The sequence below is a fragment of the Gopherus flavomarginatus genome, chromosome 1 (assembly GCF_025201925.1).
Source record: "Gopherus flavomarginatus isolate rGopFla2 chromosome 1, rGopFla2.mat.asm, whole genome shotgun sequence".
In the NCBI taxonomy this organism is placed as follows: domain Eukaryota; kingdom Metazoa; phylum Chordata; order Testudines; family Testudinidae; genus Gopherus; species Gopherus flavomarginatus.
The window spans coordinates 179,635,421-179,651,859 of NC_066617.1; the positions used below are offsets into that span (position 1 = coordinate 179,635,421).

A 16,439-nucleotide genomic window follows, 5' to 3' on the forward strand; every position below is an offset into this window, starting at 1 on the left:
TATTTTGGCACGATCCCGCCTTGCCACAGAATACATCCACAGAAATCTATGGTTATGCAAGTGTTGGTGGATCACTGGGGACACTTCATGGATATCAACATGGAGCTGGTCAGGGATGGTGCATGACACTTGCACATTTAAGAACACAGGACTGTTCAGGAAGCTCTACTCAGACCTTCTTTCCTGACCAGTAGATTGCCATGTATAATGAAGGGTTAGCCTTTCACTAATTTCCTGATATAAGATGAACCAGTTTAAGCAAGGGTGAAAAGTTTTTTTTTTTAAGTTCATCCTATGTTAGGGAGCTTGCACTACCTTAACTAAATCCATTTAGTTAAACCTGGGCAGCTTTTCTAGTGTAGCCAAGGCCTTCAATATTGCTTTTCCTCATGTTATTTCTCAACAGCTGTGATCAGTAGCCTCCAGATTCTCATATCTGGGGGCTCATGGCAGAGTGTTGTAGGTGAAGTATCCTGGACTCTGGAATTCACTCCCCTCGCTGGTCTGACAAAGACGGTTTTGACTTACAAGGCACATGGCAAGGCTCATCCTTTGCTTATGACTCTCGCCCTTCAGGAAAGAGTGGAGGATTAGGGAAGGATACAAATTGAGCCTTACTGGGGTTTAAATGTGCTTGAGTCCTTTAACACTGGGTCAGTTTGTAGTACTAACTTAATTTGTGGTATGCATGTGTGTAGAGAGAGGAGATAAACACGCTATAAACCAGTACGTTAGTCCCTCTAGCTTCTGTCTTCAGCAACCTGTAGGAGCACATCTGCATGCTTATATTCATCTCCTTCCTTACGCTGCAGACAGTAAACTCTGCCTCTCTCTGGGTGGGCTCCTGCATTAAAACTGAATTGGAGTAAGTGGAAGAAACATAGCTGGGTGGTGCAGTCCAGTTTCCTTACTAAGTAATAACTAAGTGACTTGATCTATCATGTAATTATATGTCTTCCTGCTGTTATTTCATTTGGTTTATTATGGTGCTTTCTTTTTCTTAAAAGATGTTAAAAGTAAAAACCTACATTTAATGGAGCACTAAGGTTGGAAACTTAATAGCACGAAAGTCAGGAAATTAGCTAGGCTTACCACAGTGTTCACTTTGCCATATCATGCTTATGCCCAGTAGAAATAAATGTACTACTAAATGAAGGGTTGAATGTGGGCTGTGATTCTGTGGGGGAAAATGCATTTTAAGAGTTAAGAGCAGGGGTGATGAAGACCACCTATCAATGCTTCGTTCGTCTGTTAGTTGAATTGCTAGATCATGCTGCCTGTGATCAGAAGATAAACAATCATACCAGATAGTTTTGTGCCCAAACAGTCAAATAAATTATGTTAAAATTGTTGTGGAGGTTTTAATTGTTGTTGCACTGAAGTAAGTACTTATACTTCCGACTGGTGCAGGTTATGGGAAAGAAGTGTGGATGGGCAGGGCACGCCCTGTGGGCAGTGACATGAAGCCTCTCCCTAAGAGAGAGGGGCTCCTATTGATCAATCCTGGCATTCGGACTGGGCTCAAATTCATATGACAACAGCATGATTTTAACCAATGGGATGTTTTTGTTGGAAATCCTATAGCTAAATTTGGATGTGGCCAGAATCTCGCATTAATCCCCCTGTATCCTATGCATGTCATTGATCTGCAAACAGGGATATCGTTGAGTTTAATGGACCTTTTCTCAGGCAAATATGTTCTTCCATGTCTATAACAGGTGGCTTCCCTAGTATGGATGGTGAAGTGAAGTGGTAAAAAGTTGTCGAACTTTATTTTTTTAAGTCTATGCTCAGAGTTCATGTGAGTGCTCTTGAGAGGACTCTGGATATTAGATTCACTTTACCGTGCTTTATGGTCCTACAAGTCAGGGTGGTCTTGGGAGGACAGGTCCTTTCAGCATCCTGGCTGCCCCTCGGCATTCCCAAACACTATACCAATATGTCTTGCAATGGATGTGTAGCTAGGGGTGATGGAGCAGGATTATAGGTTTGTGTAAGTGATTTTGTTGAGAGACTGAATCTGAAAGGATTGCGTCTTTTGCTGAAAAAGTGTTTTCCTTTCATGGAAAGGCTGGGGTTGTGAATCAAGGCAGCTCTCGTTCTCTCTTGGGGAAGTGAGCTAACCTGCCAAAGCCAGCCTGCAGCTGCAGAGATTATTCTCTGGCTACAGAGCCAAACCCACCGGAAAAATCTCACTACTGTTTCTTTGCCAGGTCATCTGGCTAAATTAAGTGGTTTGCATTTGGTCCTAGCATAATGTATTGCTTCTCCAGTCTTCTGCAGGGAATTATCACGTTCCTTTGTGCCTGCATGGTCGTGGGATTTAAGGAATGCTATCTGGGACTATGTCTTTCTCGCTCTTCTGTACAGCTCTGAGCACTGTTGGTTTTCCAATAAATATTTGCAATATTATCCAGTCTTTTGGTACATCACCATCTGGTGGTACAGGAATCATGATCTACCAACCCTAAGCATTTGTGCCCCGGTCTTCATTGGGGTTTTGGAGTGGTGCTTGGTGGGGACTCTTTGCCTTTCCTCTCTGTTTTGAGTTTTGTGCTTGTATTTTAAGCTGCTGTTTCTCCTGGACTGTACACTTCCTTTTATTTGTTTTGGAATTTGTTTGTCAGCAGTTCAGGATGGATAATTTAATCTTGATCAGGCTCTTTTCTTCTGATGTGGAAAGGAAAGACAACGTTTTTCACTGAACTGCTCTGTGGCAGAAAAGAGGGAGAGCCCAGGCTACTTTTTGAAATGTGGTGCGCAAGGGAAGAAAGGATCTTGCCCTTTGGAACCTTAAATACCTGTGACTCCATGGCTTATAGTCCTTTAGCCAGCAAATGATGACCAGACCTGATTTTCCAAAGATCGAGTACAGAAACTGAATGTGCACAAAAGATTTGCCAGTGGCAAGATGCACACTTGTCATATTGCATTAGTGACATTTTACCACAATTACAGTGTTTGTTACCTATCGTGGATAGAAACTCTGATATGCCAGGGTTTCTATCAGAAGATTTTAGAGGAGGATTGAGAGTGTAGTCAACAGGTAGTCTCAAAGTGTGCCCCAGAAGTGGGAAAAGTTGGGGATCTTTTAAGTAAATGAAAAGTTTTTGTTTTGTTTTAATTTTATTGTGGACTGTGAGGAGAGGGAATGCATAGGATTACAGAAGTGTTTAGAGCCACTAGCCTTTGGAGCAGAGGTACTGAACTCTATTCTGTGGAGAAGGCTAAATACCATTTTTAATTTTGGTCGTCAAGGCAGAGTAAAAATGTAAGACTTCACAGAGGTTTTCAGAGAGATCAGGTTAGAATGTCTTTTGTGTAGAAACGAAACTGTTAATTATTTGTTTAGTACCTTATTATTGCATTCAGCATTACTTAGTTGGAAAATCTGCTATTCTTTAGGCCCACTGCTATTTCCACCCTGGGTTTCTCTTCCTTTCTCATCCTCCTTTCTGTTTCTCTCTTCTCCTTTCTTCTCTCTAAATATTCTAAAGCTAACTTAAACAATGAAAGAGTGAGTGCTTACAATTAGTGGGGTTAGGTTTTAGGTTCTTTGCAACCAGAAGGGCTAAAATTCAGTTTTTAAAAGAATGAAAACTTAAGTTCTGCAAATTCTGAACATACTGCATAAATAAATCATACACCTAGATCCTGCCTCTGGGTCTTGTTTGACACATCTGCTCTAGAAGCTTTGGGGGAGCCCATGAGTGTTTTGGTGATCATTATGTCACATGGCAACTAGCTTAAAGGGGAAGGGAGCCCAGTATGTCCAGGCATCAAATCCTGTATTAGCTGCAGACTTTCACTTTGGGACAGCTTGGCCAATTAGTTGCTTCTCTTGTGTAGTCACTCCACCTTCTACATACAAAGGGCTGTGTCTTAGTTGAAATTCTCTGGAGGCAGAAGCATTATGGCAATAAAATTGGGTGGTAAAGTAGAAGGATCTAATTCTTGGTTCAGTTCTTAGTTATACTATGTAAAGCCACTGGTGTATCTACTCTAGCAACATGGAAGAGGAGAATAGCGAAGATCTAAGTCTGAAGGAAATGGATTTTGTGGGATACCCTCATCTGATGTTAATGATTGAATCTCAGTTGGCACTCCAGAGAAAGATGGAAACTCCCTCAATAGACAGTGTGTCACTAAGCAAACAGTGATAGAATGAATACACAATGGGACAGGGAATAATGCTCAGAGTATTGCAAAGTGCTTATATAATCAGTGATGCATCCCTACCTGGAATACTGTGTTGTCTTATGGCCAACCCATCTCGAATATGTTATCAGGCATTGAAATGGTGGGTGACAAATGATTAGAGACAGGGGAAGACTTCCAGTCTTTTCACACTGTCCTCATGCAGAACTGTTTGTTAGAAAGAGGAGTGAATGATAGAATATAACAGTACAAAAAGGTAAACAGGGCACTCTTGTTTACCCTTTCTCATAAAGTTAAGGGGACATTCAAATGAAAATTGAAAGGCAACAAACTTAAAACTGAAAAGAGGAAATTCTTTTTTACACAACAGATAGTTAACATGTGAAACTTGTTTTCAGTAATATCTTGTGATAGCTTAACAAGAGTCAAAGAATTAGAGACATTTATGCGGCTATTCATGATCCATAGTTACATTAGGCATGAAATGCAGATAGAGGATGAAGTACCTAATGTGTAGGACAGCCTGTAACTGACTGGGGTTAGAAGGAAAAACTTGTCAGGTTATTCCATGATTATCCATATTTGGGCTTCTCACATGTCCCCCTGAAGAATCTGATACTTGGCACAGTCAGAAGCCAAATGCTGGACTGGCCAGATATCACATTTGACTCTGCATGATAATTCCTTTTGCTAATTGTCTGTTTTTTCTCTTCTCCCACCTAGCTTTCTGCAAAGGGCGAATTGTGAGGGTACCGAAAAGCCCACTCATTCGAGTCGAAGGTACAGAGACGGTGATTCCTTGCAATGTTACTGACTACGATGGACCCAGTGAACAGAACTTTGACTGGGAATTTTCCCAGGGAACTGACTTTGTGCGGATAGTGAGTACCTGGGACTTGTCATTCACCTCCCAGCAATACCAAAAGAGGGTTGGCAGTGGGGAAATCGTGCTGAGGCGGAGCAGCAATAATGCTGTGTTTCTTCTGATCAAAAGTATCCAACCAGTCGATGAAGGAGAATACAAGTGCATCACCCCCAGCACAGATGCCACTGTTCAGGGAAATTACGATGCTACAGTCCAAGTGAAAGGTATTTCCACAGGGTGAGGGGTGTTTTGTAATCTGTAGCAGACAAATACGTACCACTGGGTGTTCTCATCATGTTGTACATCTATACAGTCCTGAGAATAGGCATAGCCCCATTTTGTCTAAATTCCTGTTACTAGTTATCTGTATGTGGTTCCCCCTCCCTCCAGGTCCTTTCCTAAAGCCACCCTTCAAAAATATGCCCTTCAAGTGGTGGCAACAGCAGAGGGAAGTGAGATAAAGAGGCGAAGGAGGCACATTATTGTAAATGCCACCAAACTTTTTCATATTACCAACTGCCAAAAACCAATAACAAACTAAAAATTATTTGTTCTTAGAGTCCAGGATGCTGCAAATTTACAGTCTTTCCAGATTCGTAGATTCCAAGGGACCATTGTGGTCATCTAGTCTGACCTCCTGTATAAAACGGGCCACAGAACTTCTCCAAAATAATTCATAGAGCAGAGCTTTCAGAACAACATCCAATCCTGATTTTAAAATTGTCAGTGGTGGAGAACCCACCACAACCCGTGGTAGAATGTTGGTTGATGTTGAGGCAGGGAGGATAACTTAGGAGGGGGAGAAAGGAAATAAGAGTGGTGATGGAGGATATTTTCTAGCTGAGGTAATGTCATCAAGGGGTTTCCCAGTGAGGTAGGAATAGTTTCCCTTTTTCTAGACAACATGCTGTGTTCCTTCAGCAGCAACATCCTGGCTTATCTCCTTTGATGATAGAAAAGGAGTTTTTTCCCCTTGGTGTTTCTTTTCTGAATACTACAAAAACAGTTAGGCCCTTCCATGGGGATGTACAATAGATTAGAATTGTGTTGCCTTGGTCTTGCCCTAGAGAGCAGAACTAGAGGGAAAGGGGTGATGATAAAATTAAAGACTTCATTCCTGATTCCTGAAGTGAGTGGCTTGCTCTGATAAAATACCTGGGGTTTAATGTGACTTTGTTTTTTGAGAGGGCAGGAAGGTTGTGGGGGAGATGAGTGATTGTCTAAGACCTGTTGTGAGAGTTCAGTATAATTGCATAGTTGGGTCAGTCAGCCAACAGCATTTCCCATCTCCTCTCCTTACTGTTTCCATAAACTCACATATATTACTCTGTGTGTTTTATAATGTTTTCTTCTTTGAATAGTGATTTCCGATGGCTTAACTGTGAGTGGATCTAAAGCTCGGTCCTCGAAACCTCGCAAACTGTCTGAGGGAGACTCATTTGAATTGCGCTGCTCAGCTTCCACCATCTCCTCAGAACACACTCACCTGCAAGTTACTTGGGAGCTCAAGAATGGCCCAGCCTGGCAGGAAATCCTCTCTCTGACATATGAGGGCAAGTTCCAGCCCAGCCCGGAATATGAAGAGCGCTATCTGAGTGGAGATGTGCGCTTGGACACAGTGGCAAATGACATTTACCGACTCTCTGTATCCCAGGCACTGCCAATGGATGAGGGCCTCTACAGGTGTCTTGTGAGCGAGTGGGTGAAAGGTGCAGATAGTTCCTGGCAGAAGATCCAGGAGAAGAATGTGGAAGTAGCAAACGTGGTACTTCAACAGACGAGTGAGTTTCAGGTGCACGGGTCTCCTTATGACTTGTAACCATGTCACACCTAAGCCATGACAACTTGTGAGAGCAGAAATGTAGCAGGGAGAGCCTGGGCCAGTACTCCTGGAAGAACCTAGATTGCTGTAGGAGGTGATAATGGTAGCTCTCTTCTTTTTGAGTCAGTGCTGAGACAGGGCCTCAGCATAGTGCTGGGGGAGATGTGCTGTTGAGGGCTCTGTCTTTTCAATGAGGAATAACATCCAGATTCCAATCACTTATGGTATGTCTACACAGCAGTTAAACACTCACATCTGGTGTGGGTCAGGTGACTTGGGCTCACCGGACTATAAAATTGCTGTGTGGATATTTGGGCTTAGGCTGGACTCCTTCCCCCCCCCCCCCCCCACTTGGGGTCCCAGACCTCGGGCTCAAACATTTACACAGCAGTCTTTAGCCCTGCATGCTGAGCCCTGCTAGCCTGACTCAAGCCAGTCATGGCTGTGCCACGGGTCTTTTATTCCGTTGGAGACCCACCCTTAATGGTCGTTTAATTTCCTGTCGCACCTCCCAAGAGTGTTACTGTGTCTTGGTGACATTTCTACTTGAGTACTTGTATTTTTCTCTCCCCAAATTCATCTCTCTTTTTACTCTATTTTCTGTCCTATGGTGTTAAACAGCAGCCTCTCTTCTCCCCAGAGGTGTCTGTGCTTCAGTGGCAGGTGTGTAGTGTTTGCTGTATATAGCTTTTCAGGGTAAAAACTGATCTCCTTTCAAAGTATGACTGTTTAGCTCCGCTTGTGTTCATTTTGCTGCTCCCAACCCATTGGACTGCTTGCTCTGTAATGTTGGCAGCTGTTTAGCAAGGAGTATTTCTAAGCACTGTGGCACACCTGAGTAAGGCACTATAAATTACATGTGTTTAGGAAACACAAAGACTCCTGGTGCTGGGCTGTGAGTATCTGAATATCTGTTGCCCACAGACTTCATGAACAGATACACCGAGCATGTAACTGTGCTAGCCCTGCCAAAATGTGGAGTTGGGGGACTTGTAATAGTGATGCATCTTATCATACAGTAGTTGGTGGAAGAATAGGCATGATGTCCCCTCAGAAATATGAGAGTGATAGTATTTTAGGAAGTGTGTGTGACAGACTGACAATGTCCTGAATAAACCTCATGGAATTAAGACACTTGATTAAATTAAGTTAAACTTTGTTTCATTAGGTTTGGTGCATTTGGGATCCATTGTATTGAAAATGCAATTGTTTGTGTTACTGTAGAATTGTATGTAACTTTTCTAGGGACTGGACTAATATAAATGTTAGGAACTTCAAAATACTTTTTTGGACAATGCGTGTAAAGTAGATTTCCTAGAAAATACAGGGTGGGGGGGCGGCGGTGTGAGGAGAATGCAAATTATCCACTTTGAATCCTCCCTTTTGAAACTACAACCAGGGGAGGAAAACCAATTGTCCACTAACTACCTGCTCCTGGAAACTCCAGCTCTAAGACCCCTGAGCTGTATATAAGATGCTATGAGGGTGCTGATTGTGAGCTGAAGCTGTGATTAACTTGTGACCATAAAATCTGGATGGGGTGTGGAAGGACTAGGCTGCTAGAAGCTGCATTAGGGTTGGGCGATTATCTGGTGAGCTTACCACAATGCATGTAGATTCTTTAGTGTTTTCCCTGTAGTGCAGTTTACCTTAAGAATAAAATAGGCTTGCACAGGAAGAACAGTGTGGTCATTTATACCTCTGTTATCAGTCTCTGAAGAGAAAGCAAATAGGTGAGGTTGGGCAGCCAGCTTGTGCTGGGAATAACACAGTGTAGGCAGGAAGCTGGGCAGCATAGAAATTCCCTGGTCAGAGGGAAGTGAGGTGTTTGTCTCCACCCAAGAAAGGCAACAGCTGGAGAGCTGGAAGCCTGAGAGGGGGTGCCCTTGCTGGATTGGTGAGGGGAAATACAGGTGCAGTTCTGCTAAACTGTGACAGTGTGTTCCGGCAGCCAACGCCTCTGCCATGTGAAATCCTTTGTCATAGAGAGAACCCAGAACTTAAGGTTAGATAGCTAATTCCGGTTGGTGGGGCTTAGTTGTGAGCTCTGCTGGATCAATCTGTTCCCTCTTCTCTTGGGGTATGTCTGCTAAACAGGAAAGCTCTCAAATGCTCTCTCCAGAGTCCTGGGGTACAATGCTGAGTAAGGGCTCTAATTCTGGCATTGTCTTGTCAAGTTCATAAATTTTTGAGAAGTTGGCTTATGTAGGTGGGGTTTAATCAGTGGTTGAGTGAAGGGAAGTCACTAGGGATTAGCAACTGTGCATGAGCAGGGAATGCATTTTTGATGATATTTTTTATTTTGTTGTAGGCTTTTAAATTCAGCATGGTCAATGGCAGCACTAGCAATTTGTCAGGAGCATGAGGCCAGTCCTAAATTGCATAAAGTTGAGTAGATCACATCCTCCTCCTTGTATACAAAATGGAGGATGTCCAAGTGTTGCCTGTACATGCTGTATATACCATCATCATGCAACGTGGCCTGGCGGCTTGGATTTGCAGAGCATTATATGCTAGGTCCTGTTGTCTCTGTAGACTGTACCTCCATATTAAAGACAAAGGTGAATGAAAGTTATTCCAGGCTATTTTGGCCATCCTGGACACTACAGTCACTCCTGTAAATAAGGAGGTTTGAACCTGCAAAACTGATATGGTACCGTTAATTTTTGCACATGACTAGCTGTGTATCTTCATGAATTGGTTACTGCTAACCGTGTCCTATTGCTACCTTCCATTCTATTGGTTGTCACTTTTGCTTGCCTTGTTTTGAATTTGATTCGAAGATCTCGGGCACAGGGAGTTCCTCTTCTTTCTGTGGTTAAGTGCACCACCTAGCATGATGGGCCTGTAATCCTAAATGAGGCATTCAGGCACTTCAGTGATAGTAGAACAAAGGAAGCTCAGGAATGTGGGGAGAGGTGAGACTCTCTTACAAAAGTATCTCTTGGTTTATAAATCTAGTGTTTGCGTTCCCATGGCTTGTGTGAAGATAACGTGCGTTTGTTGGAAGATCCCTTCACCTTACAGTGGAGTTGTAATATTAGTCTATTACAGCCCTGCAGAATTACTGTGGAGGTTTTACTAGCCCTCTCTACTCATATCATGATGATCATAACAGGAAAAACTAATGATCCGTTAGTCAGCTGTGAGGAGGTACTTGGGGCATGTAGGTGACTGCAACTCTGCAAGTCTGGTGTAATGTGGTGTCAGATTGAGCCTTCTGACTTTTCTGTGCTGTCAGATGCAGTGGTAAGCTGTGAGAGGAGTAATTCTTGGTTTTAAAGACAAGGGCTTTGATAATTGGGGGAAAAAAACCACGTAGGTTCTTGCATTTATATAGTACCCTAAGTGCTTTACAAACTGATAGACAATATGTACAGGAATGAGCATATAGACAGAAATCACTTCACCCACCATAGAAATGCCCAGCCACCTTCTGAGATGGACACGTGGCCACAGTTAAGGAACATGTAGCAACTCTGCTTGTACATGGTCTAGTAGAATTGGGCTCTAATCCTTGATTGGGGTCCATGGGATCCTCAGGTCCCTTAGGACGCCAATCAGGGATTAGAGCTAGTTCAACCAGACAGAGCTATTGTTTGTACGCTAACAGTCCTTGGACATGTGCATAAACAATGTGAATAAATAAATAGACCAGGGGTTGGCAATCTTTCAGAAGTGGTGTGCCGAGTCTTCATTTATTTACTCTAATTTAAGGTTTCATGTGCCGGTAATACATTTTAACATTTTTAGAAGGTCTCCTTCTGTAAGTCTATAATATATAACAAAACTGTTGTCTGTAAAGTAAATAAGGTTTTTAAAATGTTTTAAGAAGCTTCATTTTAAAATTAAATTAAAATGGAGAGCCCCCCAGACTGGTGGCCAGGACACGGACAGTGAGTGCCACTGAAAATCCGCTCACGTGCCGCCTTTGACACAGGTGCCATAGTTTGCCTACCCCTGAAATAGACAAATGAAGGAGAGGGAACAAGGTAGCAGACACCTGAGAAGTCTTGCAGCAAGAGGTAAATAATAGCACTCGTTAACAAAGCATAGGAGATGAAAAATGTGGAAGTCCCTCCTAATGCATGCTTTTCATTATTTAAACTAGGGCTGTCAAGCAATTAAAAAAATTTAATCATGATTAATCACACAATTAAAATTAATAGCAATTAATTTTGGGATTAATCACACTGTTAATACTAGAATACTATTTATATAAATATTTTTGGATGTTTTCCACATTTTCAAATATATTAATTTTAATTACAACATCGAATACAAAGTGTACAATGCTCACTTTATATTTATTTTTATTATAAATATTTGCATTTTAAAAATGAAAAAAATAGTATTTTTCAGTTCACTTAATACAAGTACTGTAGTGCAATCTCTTTATCCTGAAAGTTGAACTTACAAATGTAGAATTATGTTAAAAAAATTGTTTTATTTTTGAATGCAGCTATGTAAAACTTCAGAGCCCACAAGTCCACACAGTCCTACTTCTTGTTCAGCCAATCGCTCAGACAAACAAGTTTGTTTACATTTGCAGGAGATAATACTGATCTCTTCTTATTTACAATGTCACCTGAAAGTAAGAACAGGCATTTGTCTGGCACTTTTGTAGCTGGTGTTGCAAGGTATTTATGTCCCAGATGTGCTAAACATTCTTATGTCCCTTCATGCTTCAACCACCATTCCATAGGACCTGCTTCCATGCTAATGACGGGTTCTGCTTGATAACGATCCAAAACAGTGCAAACCAACACGTGTTCATTTTGATTATGTGAGTCAGGTGCCACCAGCAGAAAGCTGATTTTCTTTTTTGGTATTTCGAGTTCTGTAGTTTACGAATTAGTGTGTTGCTCTTTTAACACTTCTGAAAGCATGTTCCGCAACTTGTTCCTCTCAGATTTTGGAAAGCACTTCAGATTCTTAAATCTTGGGACTGTAGGTGTAGCTATCTTTAGAAATCTCACATTGGTACCTTCTTTCTGTCTTGTCAAATCTGCAGCGAAAATGTTCTTAAAACAAACATATGCTGAGACTGTTATAACATGAAATACATGGCAGAGTGCGAGGAAAACAGAGTAGGAGACATACAGTTCTCTTCCAAGGAGTTCAGTCAGAAATTTAAGTAACACTTTATTTTTTTTTAAAGAGCATCATCAGCATGAAAGCATGTCCTCTGGAATGGTGGCCAAAGCACGAAGGGGCATACAAATGTTTAGCATATTTGGCATGTAAATACCTTGCAATGCTGGCTACAAAAGTGCTATACGAACATCTGTTCTCACTTTCTGGTGATGTTGTAAATAAGAAGCAGGCAGCATTATCTCCTGCAAACATAAACAAAGTTGTTTGTCTGAGCATTTGGCTGAACAAGAAGTGGGACTAAATGGACTTGTAGGCTCTAAAGTTTTACATTGTTTTGTGTTTGAGTGCAGTTATGTAACCAAAAAAAAAAATCTACGTTTGTAAGTTGTGCTTTCATGATAAAGAGATTGCACTATGATACTTGTATGAGATGAATTGAAAAATAGTATTTCTTTTGTTTATCTTTTTTACTGTGCAAATATTTATAATAAAAGTAATATAAAGTGAGTACTGTACACTTTGTATTCTGTGTTGTAACTGAATTGATTATTCTATTGTTTCACAGTGCAATTAAAATGGTGATTAATTGTGATTAATTGTGATCAATTTTTTTTGTTTACTCACAGTTAACTCATGTGATTATCAACAGCCCTAAGTTAAACTAAACTAAATTGATGCTGTCACCAGCTTTCCAGCCTACTGATCACAAAGGTCCTCCCTGAATGCTGGCTGTGACCATGAGTTCTGTGGACTGAGTACAACCACTGGCCAGGAGAGGAACCTTTTAAATGCTCTAAGTTTGCCAGAGCTGAAGAAGAGCTCTGTGTAGCTTGAAAGCTTGTATCTCTCACCAGCAGAAGTTGGTCCAATAAATTATATTAGCTCACCTACCTTCTCTCTCTAATATCCTGGGACTGACATAGCGACAACACTGAGTAGCTATTTGCATTGCTGTAAAATCTGTAGTGTATGTTGGACACTGTAATATGTGAAGAAGCACCAGTCTATGGAACTATCATTGTCCTCTGTGCACTTTCATTTCTGGTCTTGGCAACCCTATTAAGGTGAGTCAGGAGTTCAAGATTTGGCCATGGATGCTTACATTAAGTCACACGTAACTTTCTGTAGCTGCTGCTGCTTTTTTTTTCTCTTTTTATTTATATTTATTTATTTATTTACTTATTTATTTTGGTCATCAGAGCTCAGAATTGTTTAGACAGAAACTAAATTCAGCTCTGATATAAATGGGTGCACTTCAATAGGAATTCTGCCTTCTGTGAATTAGGCCCCATGTGTCTTAGCACGTCTTTAAGATAAAGGAATATTATTCCCATTTTTCTCATGGGGAAGCAAGTGCAGAGGTTGTTCCTTGCCTAAACACAGACAGGAAGTATGTGGGAAAGCTGGGAATAAAAACTCAAGTCTTGATTTCTCCCTCCCATGTCCTAACTCCTATACACACTGATAGTTCGCAGCTTTTTTAGATCGGTACAAACCTGCATTCAAGTCACTAAGCACTGAAAGCAGAGAGCTGAAGTTACTTGAGAACTTACAGTATCAGAGCATTAGGTACTAAGTAGTTTGAGACAAACTCTTGAAACTAACACTTGTCTTGTCTTGTTTTTTAATATTCAAGTTCTGGATGTGCTTATTGCCACAAGCAACATGTCTGTGACTGAAAGGGGCTCCCTGGACCTAACCTGCAACATCACAACAGACAGAAGTGGCATCTTCCAAGCTCAGGTGACGTGGTACTTCAGTGAGTCACATGATGATACCTTGTCAGATGCCCAGGTTTTGTTGAGTGTGGACCGTGATTCTGTGGTCAGCGACTCTCCCCTGATCAGCTTGAGTCACGTGGATAGAAATTCCTATCACCTGCTAATGCGTGATGTGGGTGTGGAAGACTCTGGCTACTATTTCTGCCAAGCAGCTGTCTGGGTGCCACAGCACAATGGGAGCTGGCACAAAGTGGTGGAGAAGACCTCTTCACCAGTCAGCGTGGTGGTGACAGCATTAGGTGAGTGGCTCCATCCTGAGGCTCAACAGATAATGAGCCATTCTTTTCCTGTGTTCAACTCCACTGTAGAGTGTGCAAGGCAAAGACATTACAGGGTCTGTTCTGGCCACCCCACTATCCTATTGACCACAGATATGGAAAAATGTTCCTGTGCCAGGGTCTTTTTATCCATGTCCCTTGCGATACAGATCCATTCACACCCACTCTCCTCTTCTGGCCTCTGTTGTCATGTATTTTAGGAAAGAGAGGCATGCTGGAGATTTGCCAGGAGCCTAAAGGCCTTGTACTACAACCTATGTAGACTGGTGAACTTTGGAGCTTCCACACCTTTGGTAGACTGATAAAGTCCCTATGGGAACGGTTGTTTTTATTCTTTTATGACCGGTTGTTCCATAAGTGTGACTTTGTAATCTGTTCTGTAAAAGTTTTTATACTGCACTCACTGAATGCCTCAGTATTCAGACGGATGGTATTTGTTTGCAGGTGACCATTAATGTAAGTTTCCCTGGACTAGCAGAATTTTCTATTCACTGTAAATAAGTTTTAAGATTTTATAAATGAGTGAATTTTTCTAATTTTAAACTTAGAAATATACGAAGAATTGTGTGTTTGGCTGTACACAGGCCTACCAAGCCAGGCAATCTTTGTACAGTAACTTCTCATGGCTCCACGCACTAACCACACGTGTCTAATCCAGTCATAAATTTACTGACCTTATATTACTTTTTAGTGGTCTCCCCTATATTACTTTATTATAGAGACCCTTAATACCATATGACAGGGTGGCCGACCTATGGCTCCGGAGCCACATGTGGCTCTTCAGAAGTTAATATGCGGCTCCTTGTATAGGCACCAACTCCTGGCTGGAGCTACAGGCACCAACTTTCTAATGTGCCGAGGGGGTGCTCACTGCTCAACCCCTGGCTCTGCCACAGGCCCTGCCCCCACTCCACCCATTCCCTGAGTTTGCTGTGCCTTCACTCCTCTCTTCCCCCCCCCCGCCTCCTGCATGCCACGAAACAGCTGATTGGGAGGTAGAGTGAGAGGGAGGCGCTGATCAGCAGGGCTGCCGGTGGGTAGGAGGCGGTCAGGGGTGGTGTTAGTGGATGGGAGGCTGCTGACATATTACTGTGGCTCTTTGGCAATGTACATTAGAAAATTCTGGCTCCTTCTCAGGCTCACCCCTGCTATGTGACATCAAGGGACTTGTTTTATAAGTCAAAGGTCATACCATGTGTCACTTAGGAGTAAGTCATGTCTTCCAGTTCAGATGGTATGTTAAAAATCCTTGAATTACATCTGTGATGTCAAGTTTCAGAGTAGTAGCCGTGTTAGTGTGTATCAGCAAAAACAACGAGGAGTCCTTGTGGCACCTTAGAGACTAACAAATTTATTTGGCATAAGCTTTCGTGGGCTAGAACCCACTTCATCAGGTGCATGAAGTGGAAAATACAGGAGCAGGTATAAATACATGAAAGGATAGGGGTTGCTTTACCAAGTGTGAGGTCAGTCTAACAAGATCAATTAACAGCAGGATACCAAGAGAGGAAAAATAATTTTTGAAGTGGTAAGAGAGTGGCCCATTACAGACAGTTGACAAGAAGGTGTTAACTCTTGTGGACAGGATTATGATGTAGAATTACAGAAGCTGGAGACGGAAAAGACATAGTAGGCTCATCTAGCCCACTTCAGCTGCAGGAGCAGGATAGCGTTCTCCCCACGCTCAGAGGTGAATGTGTTATTAGGTTGATATTCCATTGTGTCTTGCCTACACCAAAGATGGTGAGTTAACCAGCTCTTGCTCTATTACCCTGGCTGAACTCTTAAGCTACAAAGATCCTGTTTTTATGCAAATATCCTGAGAAGCAAACAGTCACACTGGAGTGATCCAGAAAACCAAACCTAAACAGAATTTCTAATGAGCTGTATTTTTCAGTTTGCCATGACATGTCAACCTCTCTCAACGAATGATTAAAACAATTTCTTTATTTGACTTTTGCATTTAGGATCTAAATTACTTTTGACAGCATTTCAAACCCAGAGGGGGAGAGGGGACATTTCTACCCACTCTGTATGCTAAAATCCAGAAAGTACTGATTATCTTTCAGAGTTAAATGAGCCTAGTTCCAGTTAGTGCCCAGGCTGATGTGCAAATTACCCCACTCTCCCCAGTTCTGCCAGTGCATTCAGTTGTGGCTTGAAGCCTCCTACTAATCCAGTTCAGAGCCATTCCTGATCAGACACTGCCAGTAATGTCAAACCGTGGTGCCAGTCTGAGGATTAGAATGGAGGCCAACAATCCTAAATTAGGGTCTGAACCCAGGTACTCAGAAGTGAATGGCCAAGTCTCGAAGCTGATGATCCCGTTGAGATCTCTTTGAGTTACTCTTTATTTCCCACATGCATTGTAGGGAGAATAGGCATACTTGCTGGCATTTCCAAAACAGTAAATTAGCCATTAACATTTAAAAATTTTT

At 42.0% G+C, this 16,439-nt stretch overlaps 1 protein-coding gene across 2 annotated transcripts in view; it reads left to right on the forward strand.

Annotated features, from left to right (window-relative positions):
* PTGFRN (prostaglandin F2 receptor inhibitor) overlaps positions 1–16,439 on the forward strand; it is a 116,736-nt gene that overhangs the window by 43,789 nt on the left and 56,508 nt on the right. Inside the window, exons 2-4 of one of the 2 annotated variants that reach the window (XM_050957527.1) lie at positions 4,882–5,247; positions 6,385–6,804; positions 13,579–13,962. In XM_050957527.1, the coding sequence (XP_050813484.1) occupies positions 4,882–5,247; positions 6,385–6,804; positions 13,579–13,962 (1,170 nt within the window). The remainder of the gene's footprint in view (positions 1–4,881; positions 5,248–6,384; positions 6,805–13,578; positions 13,963–16,439) is intronic. The other variant, XM_050957536.1, reaches the window with a different exon arrangement.